Source organism: Martes martes, assembly GCF_963455335.1.
Source record: "Martes martes genome assembly, chromosome: 6".
Classification (NCBI taxonomy): Eukaryota; Metazoa; Chordata; class Mammalia; order Carnivora; family Mustelidae; genus Martes; species Martes martes.
Window position 1 is genome coordinate 21,226,141 of NC_137893.1, and position 21,304 is coordinate 21,247,444.

Here is a 21,304-nt window from a genome sequence, read left to right on the forward strand (position 1 = left end):
AAGTTGAACTCATCTGGTCTGATTGTTTCCAATTAAATATTAGCTTATTTTGAGTATTTCCACCTAGAAGACTATATATACATAGTTTTAAATTATTTATGATTCACTTGTAACCAATCATTTTTACCGGTAACTTTCATATCTACTGTGAAAAGTTTGAAGTAATATTACAGATCTTTTAGAACAAAATTTGCACATAAATACAAACATTATTATAATGAAGTCTTGGTTTGTTGGTTTTTTGTGTTTTTTTTAGGTGGCTCTAACTAACTACACCTTTGAAAATGTGAGCTTTCATGTTCTTCATCAGCGTTTTCCCCTCTTTACCTTTCGAGTGTTATCCGATTGGTTTGATAACAAGACAGATCTGTACAGGTAATGTTTTATAACTCTGAAGAGGATAATATCCCTCTTAAAATGAGTATTATTAGAGTATAACTTACATACAATAAAATGCACACATTTAAGTTGTATTGTGCCATGACTTTACAAAATGTATACACCCTGTAACCACCACCCCAGGCTAGATAGTCAACCTACCATCCCTGAAGCATCCAGGTAAGTACTAATTGAATTTCTATTACTACAGATCAGTTTTGCCAGTTCTAGAACTTCATATAAATAGAATTATTTACAATCTACCTATTTTTCTCTGGGTTCCTTCAAGAAGGCATAATAATTTTTGAGATTCAGCCATGTTGTTGCATAAGCCAGTAACTTGTTCATTTTTATTACTAAGTGATATCCAGTTGTATGAATATACCACAATATATTTATCCGATCACCTGTTGATGGGCAATTGGGTTGTTTCTCGTTTGAGGCTGTTATGAATAAAACTGCATGCAAGTCTGTGTGTGAATACACATTTTCATTTCTCTAGAAGTGGAATTGCAGGGTCACATGGTTAGTATGTTTAATATATTTTTTTTAAGACAGACAGAGATCACAAGTAGGCAGAGAGGCAGGCAGAGAGAGAGGAGGAAGCAGGCTCCCTGCTGAGCAGAGAGCCCGATGCGGGGCTCGATCCCAGGACCCTGGGATCATGACCTGAGCCGAAAGCAGAGGCTTTAACCCACTGAGCCACCCAGGCACCTCAGTATGTTTAATATTTTAAGAAACTGCTTAATTGTTTTCTTTGGCAGTTCTGCTGCTAGTTGGCTGGCAATAAATTCTCTCAGCCTTTATTTCTCTAAAATGTCTTTATCACATCCTTATATTTGAAGGGTATTTTCAGTGTCTAATTCTGGGGTTGAGATTTTTTTTTTCTTCCACCCTTTTAAAGATTTCACTCCCTTTTCTTCTGGCCTCCATTTCTAATGAGAAATCAATAGTCATTCTCCTCATTTTTCCAATGTATACAGTACATTTTTTTCAAAGTCAGGCTTCATGAATAGCTGACTGCTGCTGTTACTGTGTGTAAGATTTATAGTGGAGGCAGGGGCATTACTCAGCTCTCCTGATCCGGAGTCAGTCTTTAGAGGTTCCTGTTCTCCTGGGGCTTGGGGATGAGGCTTTCTCAACAGTCCTGGACTTCCCACAGAGCAGTGGACCTCTGCTTTTACAATTCCTTCCTCATCAGCGCAGTTTCCTTGCTTGGAATCTATGATGGAAAGGTTCCCTGCCTCTTTCCCAGTGGTAGACAGCTGTTGCTTGTTACTTAGTACAAGGCCCACAGTTGGAACAGGGGAGCTTGCCTGCCCTTCCTTCAGGTGCAGTTTTTGCAACTACCCCATTCCCAGCAGCAGACATATTTTGCATGTTTTCTTTCCCCAGAGATAGTGGATCTCTGCTTAAATCCTGAGGATTAGAGTTTCCTGCCAGGCCCACAGTAGCTCAAGGCTTTGCTTCACAGGAGAGAAAAGTCAGAGGAAGATGCAGGATTTCATTCCTTTGTGCCCTGCCCAGCCCCCAGCCTTGGAGGGGGGCCCATGGAAAAACACACCTCTGGTATCTGGGGTTCCCAGCGATTATAAACTGTCATGCTGGCCCATCCCTGACCTTTAAAAATTTATTAACATTTAACGGTTTCACTCTTAAGTGCTTTTATATGGTGCTGCCTGTGCTGCCAGTGCTCTGCCAAAGATGAAGTAAGTTATGTGTCCTATCTGTCTTTAGATGTATTTGTCACCCTATAAATTTTAGTTCACCTGGTTCTCTTGTAATCTCAACTTTCTGATGGCCTCAAGAAGACATGATTTCATAGATATTGAGCTCTTTATAATTGTTAGACTGGAGTGATGTCCTTCTGCAGCTTTCTTTATCTGAAACGGAATTCTGTGATTTTTTTTTTTCCTGGTTGCTTTCAAGGTTTTTCTCTTTGCCTTTACTTTTCAGTAATTTCACTATGATACTCATAAATGTGGATTTTTAAGAATTTATATAACTTTCTTGGTGTTTGCTATGCTTCATAGATCTTTAAATTGATGTTTTTCATCAAATTTTAGAAATTTTTGGCTAAATATTTTTTTCAGCCCCCACTTACTTTTTTCTTTCTAAGACTCCAAATTACATGTGTATTAAACTATTTGACAGTGTCCCACAGATCTTTGAGGCTCTGTGCATTTTTCTTCAGTGTTTTCTCTAACCACCTATCTTTAGCTTCACTAACTTCCTTTTGTCATCACTGATCTGCTGTTAAGGCCAGCCAATACATTTTGTATTTCAGTTTTTGTATTTTTAGTTCCCAGATTCTCATTTGGTTCTTTTTATAGTTTCCATGTTTTGTTGCCCTATTTGCTCATTAAGACTATATTTCTCTTAATCTTTTAAATATTTTTTCCTTAGATTCCTGAACATATCTATAGTAGTTACTAAATCCAACATCTGGCTATCTCGGTGTTAGTTTAACTGCTTTTTTTCTTAACTGGGTCATATTTTTTTAAAACATTTTTAAAATTTAAATTCAATAATATAATTTATTGCTGGTTTCAGAGGTACAGGCCTCTGGTTCATCAGTCTTATGGGTTATATTTTTTGTTTATTTCTTTGCATGATTATATAATGGCTGTTGTTGATATTCTCTTGTACACATTCTGGATTTTTGTTATCTTCCTGTGACGAGTGTTTATTTTTGTTCAAGTTGGTAATTCAGTTATTGCCCAATCACCTTGAACTTATGTAAACCTGGTTTTTATGCTTTGTTAAGGTGATTCTCTGGTAAGCCAAAGTGTTTTCTACGCCCCTCAAACTTGGCAGGATTCAGTCTCCAAACCGTTCCATTTGCATATTGCTAGTGCTTGGTTTTAGGTTTGTCTGGAGTAGGCCTTTCTCTAGGGCAAAGGCCTCCTAAGGCATGGTTTTTCTGGACTCCCAGGTGGATGCCCAACTTATTAATAAAGGGATAATGAGGTCTCTCCTCCCTAGTGTTGCTGGGCCTCCAACCCCAGCACTGCCTGAATAGTTCTGTTCCAAACCCAAGCTCACAGCGGCTGCTCCTTAGTAAGCTTCACTTGATTTCATCTTCCTCATTTTCAGCCCAGCCCTGGGCCAGTTACTCACAGGAAACCCCCATCTGTATTTCTGACTGCTAACCTCTGCTGCTTGCACAGACACTTAGTCCCTCAGTTTCTAGCTATGAACTGCCTGAACTCTGATCTTTGCCTCCTCAGCTTAGCAAGACAGACTACTTAAATTCTAGCATAATTAGAATTATCTCCACATGGGCTGGGGTTCACTAGCACAGTCTTACATTGCCTGTCGTTCTTTGCCCAGAAACAATTACCTCAACTGTTTATCAAAGCAGGAAAGCTAGTCCAGTGCCATTTATTCCATCATTGTCAGAAGTGAAAGTTCCCACCTCTACTTTTCTTTAAGTTGAAGGTAAAACAGGAGTAATAAGCTTAGAAAATAGCTATATAAAAAAAAAGTCCTGAAATTAATATGTCCAGTGTTTGAAATGAATGAAGTTCTGCTTATTGAATTGTAATGCCACATGATGGTGAGGATGGAAATACAGCCTCAAAAACAACTTGAAATATTTGGGGGAACTGCTTTCTGAGCATGTCATCTCTAATCTCTTCTGAAGAATCTCAAGGAGGTGAAGTGTGAAGTCACAGAAAGCACTAAGCTTATGATCAAAGGCTTACAGAAATAGAAGTTTAGAAGTTATCAATAAATAAAATGAAGCTTTTATTTATTTTTTAAAGATTCATTTATTAGAGAGAGAGAGTGTGTGTGTGCTCGATCCGGGTAATGAGCAGAGGGTGAGAGAGAATCTGAAGCTGACTCCGCATTGAGTGTGGAGCCCGATGCAGAGCTTGATCTCACGACCGAAGATCATGACCTGAGCCGAAACCAAGAATCAGATGCTCAACCGACTGAACCATGCAGGCATCCCAAACTCAAACTTTTAATATTAGTATTAAATTTAACATTGAAAGCTACATTTGGTGGTTTATTTATGAACCCTATTTAGCTATCTCCAATTAGGCATTATCTAGGATAAGTAATTGCTTTAGCGAAGTGAAATAGAGAGCTGGACTTAACATACTACATAAAGGACTTGAATTAGTCATTAGACCATTTATGTTAGATGGCTTGTTTTACATGGAGAGATTTTCTTTGGAGACACTTCGGAAGATCACACAATTTTATTTTTAAATTTAAGTGAATTCTTATTTAATTTGCATTTGCTAAAAGATAATAATTTGCACTTGCTTTCTACAGTGTTTTAAGTAAATAGACACATTTTTTGTATTTGCCTCGGAAATTAAAGGAACTTGCTAGTCAAGAATTTCTTGTATTAAATCTGTTTGTAAAGCATGAGGGAGCCCTGATTATTATCATTTTGTTTTTGTAAATTCACATTTGGTCTCCTGAAAGCCCTTGATTTATATAAATGAGTTAAGTTCTCAGAGTTATGTTGTTAGAATGTATTTTTCCATACCAAGTTTAGATTCCTCAGCCAACTTATAAAACCTTTCTAATCCCTAATATTCATGATCTAGGGAACTCATAGTAGCGTTCTCATTTTATCAGCTTTCCAAGCAATAGTTTTGAATACTATTCCAGTTTCTGAGGTGGGAGCTATGTGTTGGTAGCAGAAGGTTATGTTGCTGAAGAAGATAATATTCAAATTTTTTTTCTTCATTTCCTGGATGTAGAACCAATCCAAAGAAAAAAGTTCAGAGTAATTGAGTTTTTACTTAGACTTCTTAATTCTTTTTGTCACTTTCTTCTTAGATGCCCTATCCCAGAAAATACCCTGTGCCCTCAAGATGCTCTAAGTTCATCCATTCAGCACCTACCCAGGCCTATCATGAGTAGCTTATACTTTGTATTTCCTTCCCTCTTCCCCAAATAAAAACTTGTGTTTGGGTGCGTGGATGGCTCAATCAGTTAAGCGTCTGCCTTTGGCTTAGGTCATGATCCAAGGGTCCTGGGATCGAGTCCCACATCAGGCTCTCTGCTCACTGGGGAGTCCGCTTCTCCCTCAACCCACCCTCCCCCCACCCCCCACCGCTTCTGACCTCTCCCTCTTTCACTCTCGCTCTCAAATAAATAAAATACTTAACAAATAGGTAAAAATAAAAACTTGTATTTGCTTATTATACCTGAGTTTCCCAAAGTATTAGGAGGAACTAGAGGGTACTATGCTAAGCAAAATAAGTCAAACAGAGAAAGACAATTATCATATGACCTCACTGATGTGAGGAATTGGAGAAATAAGACAGAGGATCATAAGGGAAGGGAGGGAAAAATGAAGCAAGATGAAACCAGAGAGGGAGACAAACCATAAGAGACTCTTAATCTCAGTAAACAAACTGAGGGTTGCTGGAGGGGAGGAGGGTGGGAGACATTGGGGAGAGTATGTACTATGGGGAGTGCTGTGAGTTGTGTAAGACTGATGAATCACAGACCTGTACCCCTGAAACAAATAATATTATATATGTTAATTAAAAAAAATAAAGACCACAATGTAATTCCATTCTCTTTTTATACCATGTGGCAACCCAAATAGGACTAGAAAGTAGGATTGAAGGTGATCTTATTTTCTTTTTTTAAAGATTTATTTATTTATTTTAGAGAGAGCAAGCAGGAAGGAGGAGTAGAAGGACAGTGAGAGAGAGAGTCCCAAGCAGACTCTGAGCTAAGCATGGAGCCCAACACAGGGCTTGATCTCATGGCCCTGAGATCGCAACCTGAGCTGAAACAAAGAGTAGGTCATTTAACCAATGATCCACCCAGGTGCCCTGTGAAGGTGATCTTGTTTTAAAAGATTGCTCTTTTAATTTAAAAAGTCCACTTTTGGGGCGCCTGGGTGGCTCAGTGGGTTAGGGCCTCTGCCTTCAGCTCGGGTCATGATTCCAGGGTCCTGGGATCGAGCCCCGCATCGGGCTCTCTGCTCAGCAGGGAGCCTGCTTCCTCCTCTCTCTCTGCCTGCCTCTCTGCCTACTTGTGGTCTCTGTCTGCCAAATAAATAAATAAAATCTTTTAAAAATAAAAATAAAAAAAAATAAAAAGTCCACTTTTGGGGCACCTGGGTGGCTCAGCGGGTTAAGCCTCTGCCTTCAGCTCAGGTCATGATCCCGCGGTCCTGGGATCGAGCCCCGCATTGGGTTCTCTGCTCTGCAGGGAGCCTGCTTCCTCCTCTCTCTCTGCCTGCCTCTCTGCCTACTTGGGATCTCTGTCTGTCAAATAAATAAATAAATAAAATCTTTAAAAAGTCCACTTTTTAAATACTTCCAAAATGTCAGGAAAGATATGTAGTGATGTCAGCAAGATGGAGTGGGAAGCCCTAGATCCTCTTTCCCCTATAAACACACTGATTCAGCAACAATTCACAAACTCCCTTTGTGAGAAATCCAGAAACTAATTGAAAGACTCCTGTGCCCTGGATGAATGCAGAACCAGAATCACCAAAGCTGGAGGGAGATTTAAGACACCTTCTTACCAGAGTCCCTGCCTCTGGCCCAGAGCCATATGATCACAAAATGGCCCCTAGCTCTCTGCTTCTCCCACAGAAGAAAAAGGGTTGGTTTGCATATCGGCACCCCAGCTTTTCCAAAGGGGCTCTGACAAGTTCACCAGTCTAGCTGCAGAGCCAAATGGAGATGGTGGTATGGGCTGATAGACGCCATAGATCCTCCTCCCCTGCTTAGCACAAAGTGAGTGGATGACAAATCCCACCTCTCAGCTTACCCCTGGAGAGAAAAAGAGATCCATGCATCCAGTATCCTAACTCCTGCATAGCTACACAAAGAACTGCCATCTGTCCTTCCAGTCTTGGAGCTCTGACAGGTTCAACATAGTCTGGCTGCCTAGAGGAGAACAAAGACAGTGGTTTGGACTATCAGACACCATAACTCCACCTTCTGCTAGGTAGGTAAACAAACCACAACTGCCTGCTTCTACCTGGAAAGTGAATGAGTTGGTAGAGGCCCCCAGAATCTCTGGCTGGAATGAGTGATGGAGACCTCTTGTATGAGGCTAGTCCATGACTGGGAGACGTGCCTGCTTTGTCTAATGTGGGACACCAGCATGGACAGTTGAGGAAAATGAGGAACCAGGCAAAGATACTCCAAACAAAGGAAGATAAATATCCAGAAACTGACCATAATGAAACACTTACGTGATTATTATATATTATTATACGTATTATACATAATATACATATTATGCAGTATTATTACCTTAATAATCTAAAAAATACATTAAAATGTGATAGAATTTGTTGCCTGTCAAACTAGTAATAACTTAAATATTATAATCCCCAATGTTGGCAAAGATGCAAAGAAAACAAGCACTTTATCATCATTAGCTCGAATGTAAATTATTAAAACCTTCTGGAAAGCAGTGTGCACTACATATTAAAAACTAAATCATAACAGACCTTTTGACTGAATCTAGGAATTTATCTTTTTTTTATATTTTATTTGGAAATATTTCAGCATCAGTTCATAGACCTAGCAATGAAGATGTTCATCACAGCATTTCTTATAGTAATAAAAGATACTCAATAACAGAGCCATCGAATTATAATCATAATAGTATGTTCAATAGCTATAAAAATGTATAAGTGTGAGGAAATAGTCACAATATATTGTTAGAAATGCAACTTACAGAACATTTCTTTTTGTCTATTTTATTTAAAATTGAATATAAAATTTTTAAGACAGGTTTATATTTAATTCTTTTTAACAGTTTTACTCAGATGGAATTCACATACCGTATAAGTCACCAATTTAAAGTGTACAGTTCAGTGATTTTCATGTATTCGGTTGTGCAACCATTACCACAGTAAATCTTAGTATTTGCATTACCCCAAAAAGGAACCCTGCATCTCCTAGGCATCACCCTCCTGTCCTCCCTTCTTTGCCCCCATCCTTATTAATCTGCTTTCTGTCTCTGCAGATTTGCCTGTTCTGGATATTTCCTATAAAAAGATTCACGTAATATGTTGCTTTTTATAACTGACTTCTTTTAGTATGTTGTTCAGATTAATTCGTATCGTAGCATGTGTCAGTACTTCATTTCCTTTTATTGCCAAATAATAGTCCATCGTATGGATATATTCCACATTTTGTTTATTCATTCATCAGTTGATGGACACTTGGGTATTTCCACTTTCTGGCTATTTCGAGTAGTGCTGTTAAGAACATTTGTATATGGATTTTTGTGTAGATGTGTGTTTCCATTCTTGGATATATACTGAGGAGGAGAATCAGTGAATTATATGGTAATTCTATGTTTAACAATTTGAGGAACTGCCTGACTGTTTGCCAATGCAACTGCACTATTTTACATTCTCACCAGCAGTATATAAGGGTTACAATTTCTCCATACCCTCTCTAATACTTGTTATTATCAGACTTTTTTATTATAGGGTGATTTTTTCCTTCTTTTCATGTTCATTTTCCAGTATTTCTGTATTAGTCATGTATCATGACTTTTAAGACTTTTTTTATTGAACAGTTATATGACTGTATTGTTCTAAAAGCCATATAATTAAAGGTTGCAAAATATTTGAACCTTACTTTCATTAAATGAATAAAGTTTATTCTTTCTAATATACCTTTAGATCATTTTTACATTTTAATACTCAGTCAAAACTTTTGTTCCTGGCTTTGGTGGAAGGTTTTTTGTTGTTGTTTGATTATTAACAACAAAGGCAGGGTAAAGAGATTAATTTATGTAAAGATTTAAATCACAAAGAACAGAATATTTGTGTATTCACAGAAAATACTGATTTGACATACATTTACCCCAGGTATAATCTCATTATTTTCCTAAATCATCACCAAATTACTGTGTTTCTTCCCATGAACAGTTAGTAGGCATGCTTTTAGGCTGGTATTTGTAGTGATAACGCAAAGCCTCTATATTCTTTAAAAACCTATAGATACAGTGCATTATAATTGTATAATTAGTGTATCAGCAGTAGCACCTAAGAGAGTGTTAATTTCTTATAATAAAAATAGAGTAACAGCAAGCAAAATACTGAGAATAATTATCCTTACAAGTACTATTTTAAAGTTGGTGTATTTTCACTAGGTTTTATGCCCTTGAAATATATGAAATTTTCTAATGTTTAACTCCTTTACATGTTTTGCTGATGGCTCACATCATGACTCCCTAGTTAAATCCTCATTTTTAATGTGTAGGTTTGGCAAAATTGAAAGAGTACTAGTTTCAAGCGTCCACATTTTTCCCTAATGTTCATAGCATGGATTCTCTTTTTAACAGATGGAAAATGGTTGATCACTACATTAGCCGTGTCCGTGGAAATCTCCAGATGTTAGAACAGCTGGACCTGATTGGGAAAACCAGTGAAATGGCTAGACTCTTTGGCATTCAGTTTTTACATGTACTGACAAGGGGTTCACAGGTAGGAAATCAATTTTCTTACACACTTGAGAGTTCTATGTGAGTGACATACTTTTGTGATATTTGTGGTAATGTGATATTTTGAACTTTCTATGTGGTACTAATATATAGCTGATTAATGAAATCTTGTCATTTTATTTTCTGGAAAAGCTCTAATTTCACTTAACAGCTCCATTTTTTATTTTCTCTCCATGCCAACTTTCTGGCCACTGCTAAGTTTTTCATGCTGTTAAAAAACTAAATGACTGTGTCCCTGGGATGATATTTTGTTCCTGAGTATTGTCAGTGTGATTACGGAAGCCTTCAAAACCCCTTAAAACTAGGGAAGAAGCAGCAAAGAAAGTCTGCCTCTTTTGTTTTACATTCCTAATTTCATCATGTTCTAGTTCCCAAATAAAAGTTGAATGTAGGGGCTCCTGGGTGGCTCAGTGGGTTAAAGCCTCTGCCTTTGGCTCAGGTCGTGATCCTGGGGTCCTGGGATCGAGCCCCGCATCGGGCACTCTGCTCAGCAGGGAGCCTGCTTCCCTTCCTCTCTCTCTGGCTGCCTCTCTGCCTACCTGTGATCTCTGTCTGTCAAATAAATAAAATAAAATCTTTAAAAAAAAAAAAAGTTGAATGTAAAAAGGAAGAGGATTTGGGAATCAATATAAGTAACTGTATCACTTTTTTAAGAAATTAAAGAAAAATAGGACCTTAGAAGTAACTTAATTCAGGTAAATTACTGGTTTTCATGCTTAGATGTGTCTCGCGGTGGCCTGAGAGAGTTTCGCTTCATTAAATGTGAGAAGTCGCAACTCCGATCTCGGGAGATGTTAAATGCGGAACATATGCAATTAAACCAAATGATGCTCCCCACTCGAAAAAAAAAAAAAAAGTAACTTAATTCATAAGTTTTTAATTAATTTCCCAAGGATATGAGAGATTTTGTCAAATGCATCACCCAAAAAGATTTCATGCATTCATTCAACAAATATTTATTTGAGTACCTTTAGTGTGTCAAATAAACACTATGCTAGACATCAGGGATACTACATTCATTCACTCAGGTTCCTTACCTCATCCTTACCTTACCTCATAAAGTCTTTTATTTTTAATTATTTTAATTAGTGTAAGTCTGTAACATTTCTCCATTCTACCAATTCACTAAATATAGCAAAAATAGAGTTCTAATTACTTTGACATGTTTATTAATAAGCAAAGTATGTTTATTTATTATATATTGCTTATAAGCTATTTGTACCTCCCACAAATTTTTAAAATGATTTGAGCTGGCTTTATAATAAGAGGCAAAGATACCTTAAAACAACATGAGAACATTTCTGTGAACCCATGCTGGCTCTTGTGAGTGCTTTCCTTTTCTAATACTCCAAGCCATCTACTTAATAGTGGTTATTATAAACAATCAGTAATTGTTCGATTTAATTTTGTTAGGGACTGGTATGAAGTTGACTACCTTTCAATTCTGAAATCCTTGTGTTTCCTTCTTGGAAAATTGGAATAACATTTATCCATCTCAAGTCTCCTGACTTTCATTCTCTAATTTTCTCAAATAAAGTTCTCAAAGATCATTGGCCAACTTTTCAATGCAATTGTTAAACTATACAGTCTTTCCCACATCTGTTTATTATACATAGATGTTTTTAAATATAAAAAGAAATCTAATTTCTGTCTTTCCAAAATTTGATTTATTGTATAAGTTATTTGATATATTTTACAGTTTTTGTAAAAATTATAGGAATATAGGAAAAGGATTTATGAATGTCTTTTATAGGCACCTGAAAGCTGACTAAATAACCCATCGTTTATAACTGTATTGTAAAAACGTTTCCTTGGTGCACCTGGCTGGCTCAGTTCGTTAAGCATCCAACTCTCGATCTCAGTTCAGGTCTTGATCTCAGGGTCGTAAGTTAAAGCCTCATGTTGGGCTCCATGCTGGGTATGGAGCATACTTAAAAAACCTATAAGAATGCAGCCTTATTCAGAAGAGTAGAACATTCCCTAAATGATAATCATATATTCAGAGACCAATATATTTCTATTTAAACTGTTTCTTCTTTTCTTCCTATTTCCCCTCTCTTCCTGCAGTACCGTGTGGAATCAATGATGTTGCGTATTGCTAAACCAATGAACTATATTCCTCTGACACCTAGTGTACAGCAGAGATCCCAAATGAGAGCTCCACAGTGTGTTCCCCTGATTATGGAGCCTGAATCTCGCTTCTACAGCAACTCTGTTCTCGTTTTGGATTTCCAGTCACTATATCCTTCGATTGTGATTGCATACAACTACTGTTTTTCCACCTGCCTTGGCCATGTGGAGAACTTGGGAAAGTAAGGGTTTTTGGTTTGGTTTTTTTTTTCATATTTGTAATTATGTTGTTGTGCTTTGTACTTCTTACTAAAATTAGACTTTGGGTGTCTCTTTGCACTTGATACTGTCCTTTTGAGCAAGAGCAAGATGAATGGGCTGTAGCACAGCTAATTCATTCTTTGTAGTTACCTTACTAATTGACTGGATAACTGTATGACTAATTCAGCATCATGAATGGATGACTCGTGAATAGATCAGTCTTGCAAATTATTTGTTTCATTCTCCATGTACATCCATTTCAGTGGAATAGTTTGAGGATTATGATCTCCTGTCTCCAACTGTCACCTTTTCTTAACCTCTTAGAAATAGTCAGTGATATTTTTAAGTTAAATTGTAAGTGTTGGGTTTTATTTACTCATGTCAACCAAATTTTATAAACTAAATGAGAATAACATTTTTAGTGTTCAAAGGAGTATGTATTATTCTCATAAGAAATACAGAGTTTTCCTTTATAATGATTTTTATGTATTTAAAACCAAGTTATAGTGTTAGCCTAGGGCATACTCATTCCTTCATAGAAAGTATTCATGGAAATTATATTGTTAATCCTGTCTTTTTATTAAGAACAGAAATTTGATAAAGTTATTTAAAATATTTTTATTTAGGGCTTAAATTTTTCTTTAAGTAACTTAGTGTAAAGCGGTCACATGTTGAGTTGGAAGCTGGTATTCAGTATAGATTTTGCCCATAAGTTTTAGGATAATGCCATTTAAGAAGTGCTTCTTTTAATAAATTGTGAATATTTAAAGAACTTTTATTTGGTAATAGACCAATTATGAAGTAAATGAATTCATGTTTAGAATTCATTTGAAAATGAATTTCTACTGGAGTTCTTAGAGTCCTAAAATTGTCTAGTATCACTGTTCTGTGATTTGAGAAAGTATTTGCTTAATGTTTTCTTTCTTAATAGGTATGATGAGTTCAAATTTGGCTGTACCTCTCTAAGAGTACCTCCAGATTTACTTTACCAAATTAGGCATGATATCACAGTGTCCCCCAATGGAATAGCTTTTGTCAAGGTAATACTCTCTTGTAAGTGAAAGGTATCGACTGTGGCTTAACGTTTGGAGAGCTGATGATTTAGATTATATCCTGTTGGCATGTAAAACAAAGCAAAAAAAAACCAAGTTTGCTTGAGTATATTATGTTAAAAAGTAAAGATACATGAATCTGCTAAGAAATTACTTTTTAAAAACCAGTTACCTTGTTTTGCATGAATTTAGATTTAAAGTCTTTTAACTGTTAGATTTTAGTTTTTAATGAAATACTGAAAGAAATGTGTATATATACGTTCTGACCTCTATTAGAATATGAGATTTAAATAGCTGTTTGACAATCACCACGATGTTAACTTACAAAGATTCAGATCGCTTTAATGTGTAAACTCTACTAATTGTTCTTCTACATTATTTTAAATTAAGGCTATCTTAGAAATGATACTCTAATGTATTTATTGATTGCATTTTTAAGATATCCAAACTCAAAATAGGGTCTCTTTTTTTCTCTCCCTTATCTCCCCTTAAAAGAGACCAAAGAGAGCCTCATAAATGAATAAATTAAAGACAAATAGGAGAGAGATCTAGGAGAAGATTATATTGCCTCTCTTATGCCAACTTCATTCCTTTCTTTTTTTTTCCTATTTCCTTACCAGTGAGTCTGACTGTAATCGTGGTACAGTAGGGCAGTTGATGGTAGCATGGACCCCACAAGCCCTCAGATTCATTCTGATGTACTTAGAAAAGTAGCATCATTTTCTACCAGTAAGAGGATGCTGTGTTCAAAGAGTACCCTAAAATTAGATGTTTAGATAGGGAAATTCTCACCAGAGACTTCATGACCTGTTTCTTTTTGGAAAATATTACCTCTTTTAACATAATGACATGTATTACATCTTAACATAAACATTATGACTGCTTCATAAGGTACACAGAATGAATTAGAGGTTAGAATATGTTTTCATTGTCACATATGTAGTGGCTTGTTATATTATCTCCCTTTAACAGTATTTTTAAAATTTGCATCTACATTTTGACCCAAAATGTAAAGCTTAATAAAACTAAGATTTTTTTAATATTCAGAAGTGTGATTATCCTTATACCTAAGATTTTAATTGTTCAGTCCAACATGCATTACCTTGCACGTGTCTGTGAATCATCTTCAAAGTTAATACTGTTTTGTGGTTTTCATTCCTACTGGAGTTCTCATAAATTCTCCCTAGTCTTGATTAATACAAATGATTTTTTTTTTTTTTTGGCATCAACAAATTTTATCACCTCACTATTCATCCCCTCTTCCAGATTGCTAATAAATATAGGCCGGAGGGGATGGCTTAGTGGTCTAAGCATCACATTTGAAATACCTAGAGTCCCTGGAACTGCAGGTTTGAATGTCAGCAGAGTCAACCCAGCTCATCATTCTTCCAAGGTAGATAAATGGAGTTCCATGCAGATTACTGTGTGGGGTCATTAGGATGAGATCTTTAAAAACTGAGGTTTGTTATGAGTGATACAAATCCCATGTGTCTTTCTGAAAGAGTGGGGGTTTGGATCAAAGTTTTGAACAAAATTTCCCTCTGAACTTGTTGTATGGTCTCTTATGCACTAGTTGACATCCTCCTTCCTGGAGGTCTCTGACCTCACATGGTAGTGCTACATTAGATTTATAAACATTATAGGAACCATTTAGGAGAAAAGTCCTCTTCAAAAGAAAGAAAATGTGATGATTTTGTATTGATGGCCACTGGCCCTGTGGCCACTCAGTTGTTAGTATGTTTCAATTCATGACAGTTGGCCATTGTTAAACTTTGTGCTTCCTTCTTAATTATTTAAGTCTATAACTTTTAAGGGATTTTAAATATTCTTTTTCTCCTTATGATAGCCTTCAGTAAGAAAAGGTGTGCTACCAAGAATGCTCGAAGAAATTTTAAAGACTAGACTCATGGTGAAGCAATCAATGAAGGCTTACAAGCAGGACAGAGCCCTTTCCCGAATGCTGGATGCACGTCAGCTAGGACTTAAGCTTATAGCAAATGTCACATTCGGCTATACAGCTGCAAATTTTTCTGGAAGAATGCCATGCATTGAGGTAAGTGATAACAGATCTGTAGTTTTTTCAGTAGACTAAAGCAGTATTAAATGAATATCTGATCATTGAAGTATTTTGTTTCGTTTAGACTGAAGAGTTTCATTTCCATGATGTAAGATTGGTTTTGTTCAAACTAGAGCTTGTATACATACAAAATCTTTAGGGTTTTCCTCTATGAGAACTCTTCATCATACACAGTTTCTACGTATCTAGATGAACACACTGTAGCAAACTATTAGCATGAGATTTAGTGCCACGTTTATAGCAGCATTTACAACAACCTTCATACTAAATAAGTCCTTTTAATGTATTGACAGATCTGATGCTAGGTCGGCCTCTCCAAATGTCAGAATAACCAGCATTCTATGTTTACTAATGTACCAGTAGATATGAAGCAAAACCTTTGTTTTGCAGAGGTAGTTGCAATTGAAAGATACTTTTCACAGAATAAGACTAATTTTTTGCTATTTACTGAAGGTGTTAATTTAACATAAATACAATATAGTGTGACAAGAGTAATGCAGTCACATACGAGTGATTGAGAGCAGAGTAGATTTGTTTTATTGGTGATCTTTTTATGCCAAACAAAGGTCAGAACATTGTGGTATACCACATTAGAAAGGGAAAAACAGGAGAAGGATAAGGTTCCCACACAGCACACAATAGGCAGAATAAACTTCAAAAACTTGTGCAAGGGACTTTCAGTATCAGGTCCAGCATGTCAGAAGCTCAAAATTATCAGTTTCTCCCCACAACAAGTAAAAAGCTAAACATACTGAAAAATCAACTCTTCTTAGATGTGTCAGAGAAGTGAGGTCACAGGGCAAACCACTACCCCCAAAACTGAAGAGTCCAATAGGTAAATACAAAGAATCACAACTCACAAGAGCAGAAACCCAGGCGCACACACCTCTGCAGGAACCAGTGCTGAGGAGGGGGAAAGTGGATAAGTCTGACAGATTAAGACTCCAGGGGACCCAGTCATCAGGACCCCTACAGTTTTGTGACTTTTACCTCTGCGAGCTCAACCAGGTTCTCAGAGGTTTTCTCTCACAGAAGAAAAATTCCCCTGTGCTTCTGGCAAAGGAAAGGGGAACCATTTTGAAATACATCAGAGTGTTCTGTTCTTGACAAGGTCCACCTTCAGGGATACTATTTAACTGGAGCCTAACTGACCTGAGAGAAGGGAAATACCCAGTTCCAAGTGCACTGGCCTTCCATGTGGAGGATAGGAAATATACCAGCCCACCCTAGCCATCCTGTCCCACCAAAGATGGGGAAAAAAAACAGAAGCACATGTGAAGTCTATAGTCCAGAGGAACAGTTTCACTGAAAGAGTAAGACCTACTCATGGAACTATAGAATATTTCCTCCCCAACAGATGACCACCATGTTATTAACGATCTATTTATGGCAGTCCTTTTTACCTGATAAATCCATCTATCCAAAAAAAAATAAATAAAGACATACCAAAAGCCAAAAAACACAGTTTGAAGAGACAGAGCAAACATCAGAACCAAACTGAGATGTGGCAGGGATGTTGGAATTATCAGACTGCATATTTAAAACAACTATTAGGACGCTAATAGCTCTAATGGATCAAGTATACGCGTGAAAGGACAAATGAGCAATGTAAGCAGAGACGTGAAGACACTAAGAAAGAACCAAAAAGAAATACTAGATATCAAAAACATTTTAATAGGAATGAAGAATGCCTTGGTAGTAAACTAGATGCAGAGAAAAAGAATCTCTGGATTGGAAGAAATCTCCATCAACACTGCCAAAACTAGGGGCTCCTGGTGGCTCAGTGGGTTAAAGCCTCTGCCTTTGGCTTGGGTCATGATCCCAGGGTCCTGGGATCGAGCCCTGCATCGGGCTCTCTGCTTGGCGGAAAACCTGCTTCCTCCTCTCTCTTTGCCTGCCTCTCTGCCTACTTGTGATCTCTGTCTGTCAAATAAATAAATAAAATCTTTAAAAAAAAACAAAAACTGACAAAACTAAAAAGCAAAGAGAAAAAAAGATGAAAAAAAAGAATATCCGAAAACTGGAGCAACTACAAAAGGTGTAGTAACATTCATATAATAGGGATTCCAGAAGGAGAAGAAAGAAAGGAACAGAAAAAAATGTTTGAAACAGTAATGACTGAAAATTTCCCAAAAATAATGTCAGACACCAAACCACAGATCCAGGAAGTTCAAAGAATACCAAACAGAATAAATGCTCAAAAAACTAAACCTAGAGATATCCTTTTCATACTACAGAAAATCAGTAGTAAAATTAAAATCCTGAAAGAAGACAGAGGGGGATAAAATACCTTGCCTATACGGAAGCAAAGGTAAGATTTACATCCAACTTCTCCTCTTAAATCATGTAAGCAAGAAGAAAATGGAATGAAATACTTAATATTGAGAGAAAAATACTCCAACATTAAAATCTGTACCCTAGGGGCGCCTGGGTGGCTCAGTGGGTTAAGCCGCTGCCTTCGGCTCAGGTCATGATCTTAGGGTCCTGGGATCGAGTTCTGCATTGGGCTCTCTGCTCAGCAGGAAGCCTGCTTCCCTCTCTTTCTCTGCCTGCCTCTCTGCCTACTTGTGATCTTTCTCTGTCAAATAACTAAATAAAATCTTAAAAAAAAAAAAATCTGTACCCTGAAAAATTATTGTCCAAAAGCAAAGGAGAAATGAAAACTTTCTCAAGATGAACAAAAATTGAAGGAATTTGTTGGCAATTGACCTGCCTTGTAAGAAATGTTACAAGAAATTCTTTAGAGGGAAGGAAAATGATAGAGGTCAGAAACTCAGATCTACATAAAAAAACAAAACAGCCTCAGAGAAGGAATAAAGGAAGGTAAAATAAACACTTTTATTTTTCTTATTCTTAATTGATCTAACAGATTATAATTTGTTCAAAATAATAATAGCAACAATGTATTTGATTATGTATGTTTGCATGTATGCTTATGTATAAGTAAAATGAATGACAAATGACAAAAGGGTTGGGAGGAATTGGATTATTTCATCATTATAAAGCACTGCACTACTGTGATGTAGTATAGTAGTATTTGAAAGTGGTATATTGAAAGTAAATGTAGGGTGCCTGGGTGGATCAGTGGGTTAAGGCCTCTGCCTTCAGCTCAGGTCATGATCCCAGGGTCCTGGGATCGAGCCCCACATTGGGCTCTCTGCTCAGCGGGGAGCATACTTCCTCCTCTCTCTCTGCCTGCCTCTCTGCCTACTTGTGATCTGTCAAATAAATAAATAAAATCTTTAAAAAAAAAAAAAAGAAAGTAAATGTATATTTCAAAATCTAGGGCAACAACCACTTTTATAAAAAGTAAGAGATTATAATTAATATGTAAAAAAGAGAAAATGGAATCATTTCAAATAGTCAAAATCACAAAAGGCAGAAAAAGAGAGGAAAACAAAAATAGGAACAAAAAACAAGGGCAACATATAGGAAAAAATAAAATCAGTAAGGATGTAGTTGAACTCAGCAACATCGTCAGCTGAATATAGTGGGTATTCATAGAATACTTCATCCAGCAACACCCAAATATGCATTCTTCTCAAGCTCGCATGGAACATGCACCAAGACACACCACACATTGTGGGTCATAAAACACACCTTAACAAATTTAAAAGATATAAATCATATAGTGTCTGCTCTCAAAGCGCAATGCAATTAAACTAGAAATCAATAATAGCTGGAAAAATCCCCACATGCTTAGAGATTAAATAACACATGGGTCAAAAAAAAATCTTGAAATAAATTTTAAAATATTTTGAACTAAAGGACAACACAGCTTATCACAATTTGTGGGAATCTGCAAAAGCAGCAAATAGAGGGAAATTTATAGTATTGAATCCATTATTAGAAAAGAAGAGACACATCCAAAACTAATCATCTAAGCTTTCACCTTAGAAAACTAGAATGGAAAAAAATTGTATCAATTCTCTACAATCTCTTTCAGATATTACAAGCAAAAGGAATACTTTATCATTCATTCTGTGAGACCAGCATGATCCCAATACCAAAACCAGACAAAGACATTACAAGAAAACTACACACCAATATCTCTCATGAACATAGATGCAAAAATTTTCAATAGATATTAGCAACCCAAATCCAACAATTTACAAAAATAATTATACACCACAACCAAGTGGGATTTATCCAGGTATGCAAGCTGGTATAACATTCAAAAATCCTCTAATGAGATCCATCACATCACATACAGGGTAAATAAGAAAAGCCGCATGATCATAACAATAGATGCAGAGAAAGCATTTGACAAAATCCAGTATCCATTCATCCTAAAGATCCTCAGTAAACTAGGAAGAGGGGAACTTTCTCAGCTTTCTAAAGAATACCCAAAAAAAGCCCACAGCTAGTATCATACTTAGCTATGAAAACCTTGAATCTTTCCCACTAAGATTAGGAACAAGGCAAGGATAACCCCCCTCTCATCACTGCTTTTCAACATCATAAAAGAACTGGAAGTTAATGCAGTAAGACAAGGAAACGGACATTAAAAGTGTACAGATTGGGAAGGAAAAAATAAAAGTAAAACTGTCTTTGTTAAACATGGCATAATCCTCTCTGTAGAAAATCCAAAAAAATTAACAAAAAATCCTCTTAAACCTAATAAGCGGTTATAGCAGGGTTGCCAAATATAGGGTTAATACAACAAAACTCAATCATTTCTTGTGTACCAGCAATGAACAAATGAAATTTGAAATTTAAAAATGTAACACCATTTATATTAAGCACCCCCCAAAATGAAATACTTTGTATAAATCTAACAAAGTAAGTATAAGATCTCTATGAGGAAAATGATACAACTGTCAAAGAAATATAAGAAGAGCTAAATAAAAGGAAAGATATGCCATGCTGATAGATAAGAAGACTCAGTATTGTCAGGATGTCAGTTCATGTATAGATTGAATGCAGTCCTAGTCAAAATCCCAGCAAGTTATTTTGTGGATATTGACAAACTGATTTCAAAGTTTACATGATGAGGTAAAGGACCTAGAATAGACTACGCAATTTAGAAGAATAAACTCAGAGGACCGACAGTACCTGACTTCAAGACTTACTAAACTACATTTAATGAAGGTAGTGTTGTACTGGCCAAGGAATAGTAGTGGAACAGAATAGAGATTACAAAAATAGACCCACATAAATTATAGTCATCTGATCTTTAACAGAGGAGCAAAGGTAATACAATGTATTGACGATAGAAGATAGTCTTTTCAATAAATGGTGTTGGGATGACTGGATATCCACAAGCAAGAAAGTGAATCTAGACACAGATCTTACACACTTCACAAAATTAACTCAAATTGGATCACAGAACTAAATATAAAACACAAAACTATAAAACTTTCAGAAGATAGGGGTGTCTGGGTGGCTCAGTGGGTTAAGCCTCTGCCTTCAGCTCAAGTCATGATCTCAGGGTCCTGGGATCGAGTCCCGCATCGGGCTCCTTGCTTGATGGGGAGCCTGCTTCTCTCTCTGCCTCTGCCTGCCACTCTGCCTGCTTGTGCACGCGCTCGCTCTCTCTCTCTCTCATAAATAAATAGAATCTTTGAAAAAAATAAAATAAATAAATAAAAATCTGAAAAAATTTTAAAGAAAGTACCCTTATTAGACATATATCTGCCTACTTAATTTAAATTGAACACTTGTAATATATTTTCCATCATATAATTAGACATTTTTCTTTGTGTTCTTTATTTTCTAAAAGTTACATGTAACCAATCACTGAGATTAAAGTTCAGTGTTAACTTTAATGATACTGAAAGAAATTATCGTAACACTACAACAGAAAAATTTTGAAAGATACACATGTACACATTCATGCACATACGCAGAATAAGTCCCTGGCTAATTGGTTATAAAGGCATTTTAAAAATTCCTTAAATAAGGCTAATTGTTCCAGGAATTATGAATCTGTGTACCTTGTATAAAGTGCAGTCCTTTGTACTTAACTAATACACTCACAGGTGAGTCTGTGTATTGATTG

At 36.4% G+C, this 21,304-nt stretch overlaps 1 protein-coding gene across 1 annotated transcript in view; it reads left to right on the forward strand.

Annotated features, from left to right (window-relative positions):
* Positions 1-21,304, forward strand: part of REV3L (REV3 like, DNA directed polymerase zeta catalytic subunit) — a 182,957-nt gene that overhangs the window by 138,590 nt on the left and 23,063 nt on the right. The window contains exons 21-25 of the mRNA XM_080806922.1: positions 257-375; positions 9,685-9,826; positions 11,911-12,155; positions 13,106-13,214; positions 15,073-15,279. Of these exons, the coding sequence (XP_080663048.1) occupies positions 257-375; positions 9,685-9,826; positions 11,911-12,155; positions 13,106-13,214; positions 15,073-15,279 (822 nt within the window). The remainder of the gene's footprint in view (positions 1-256; positions 376-9,684; positions 9,827-11,910; positions 12,156-13,105; positions 13,215-15,072; positions 15,280-21,304) is intronic.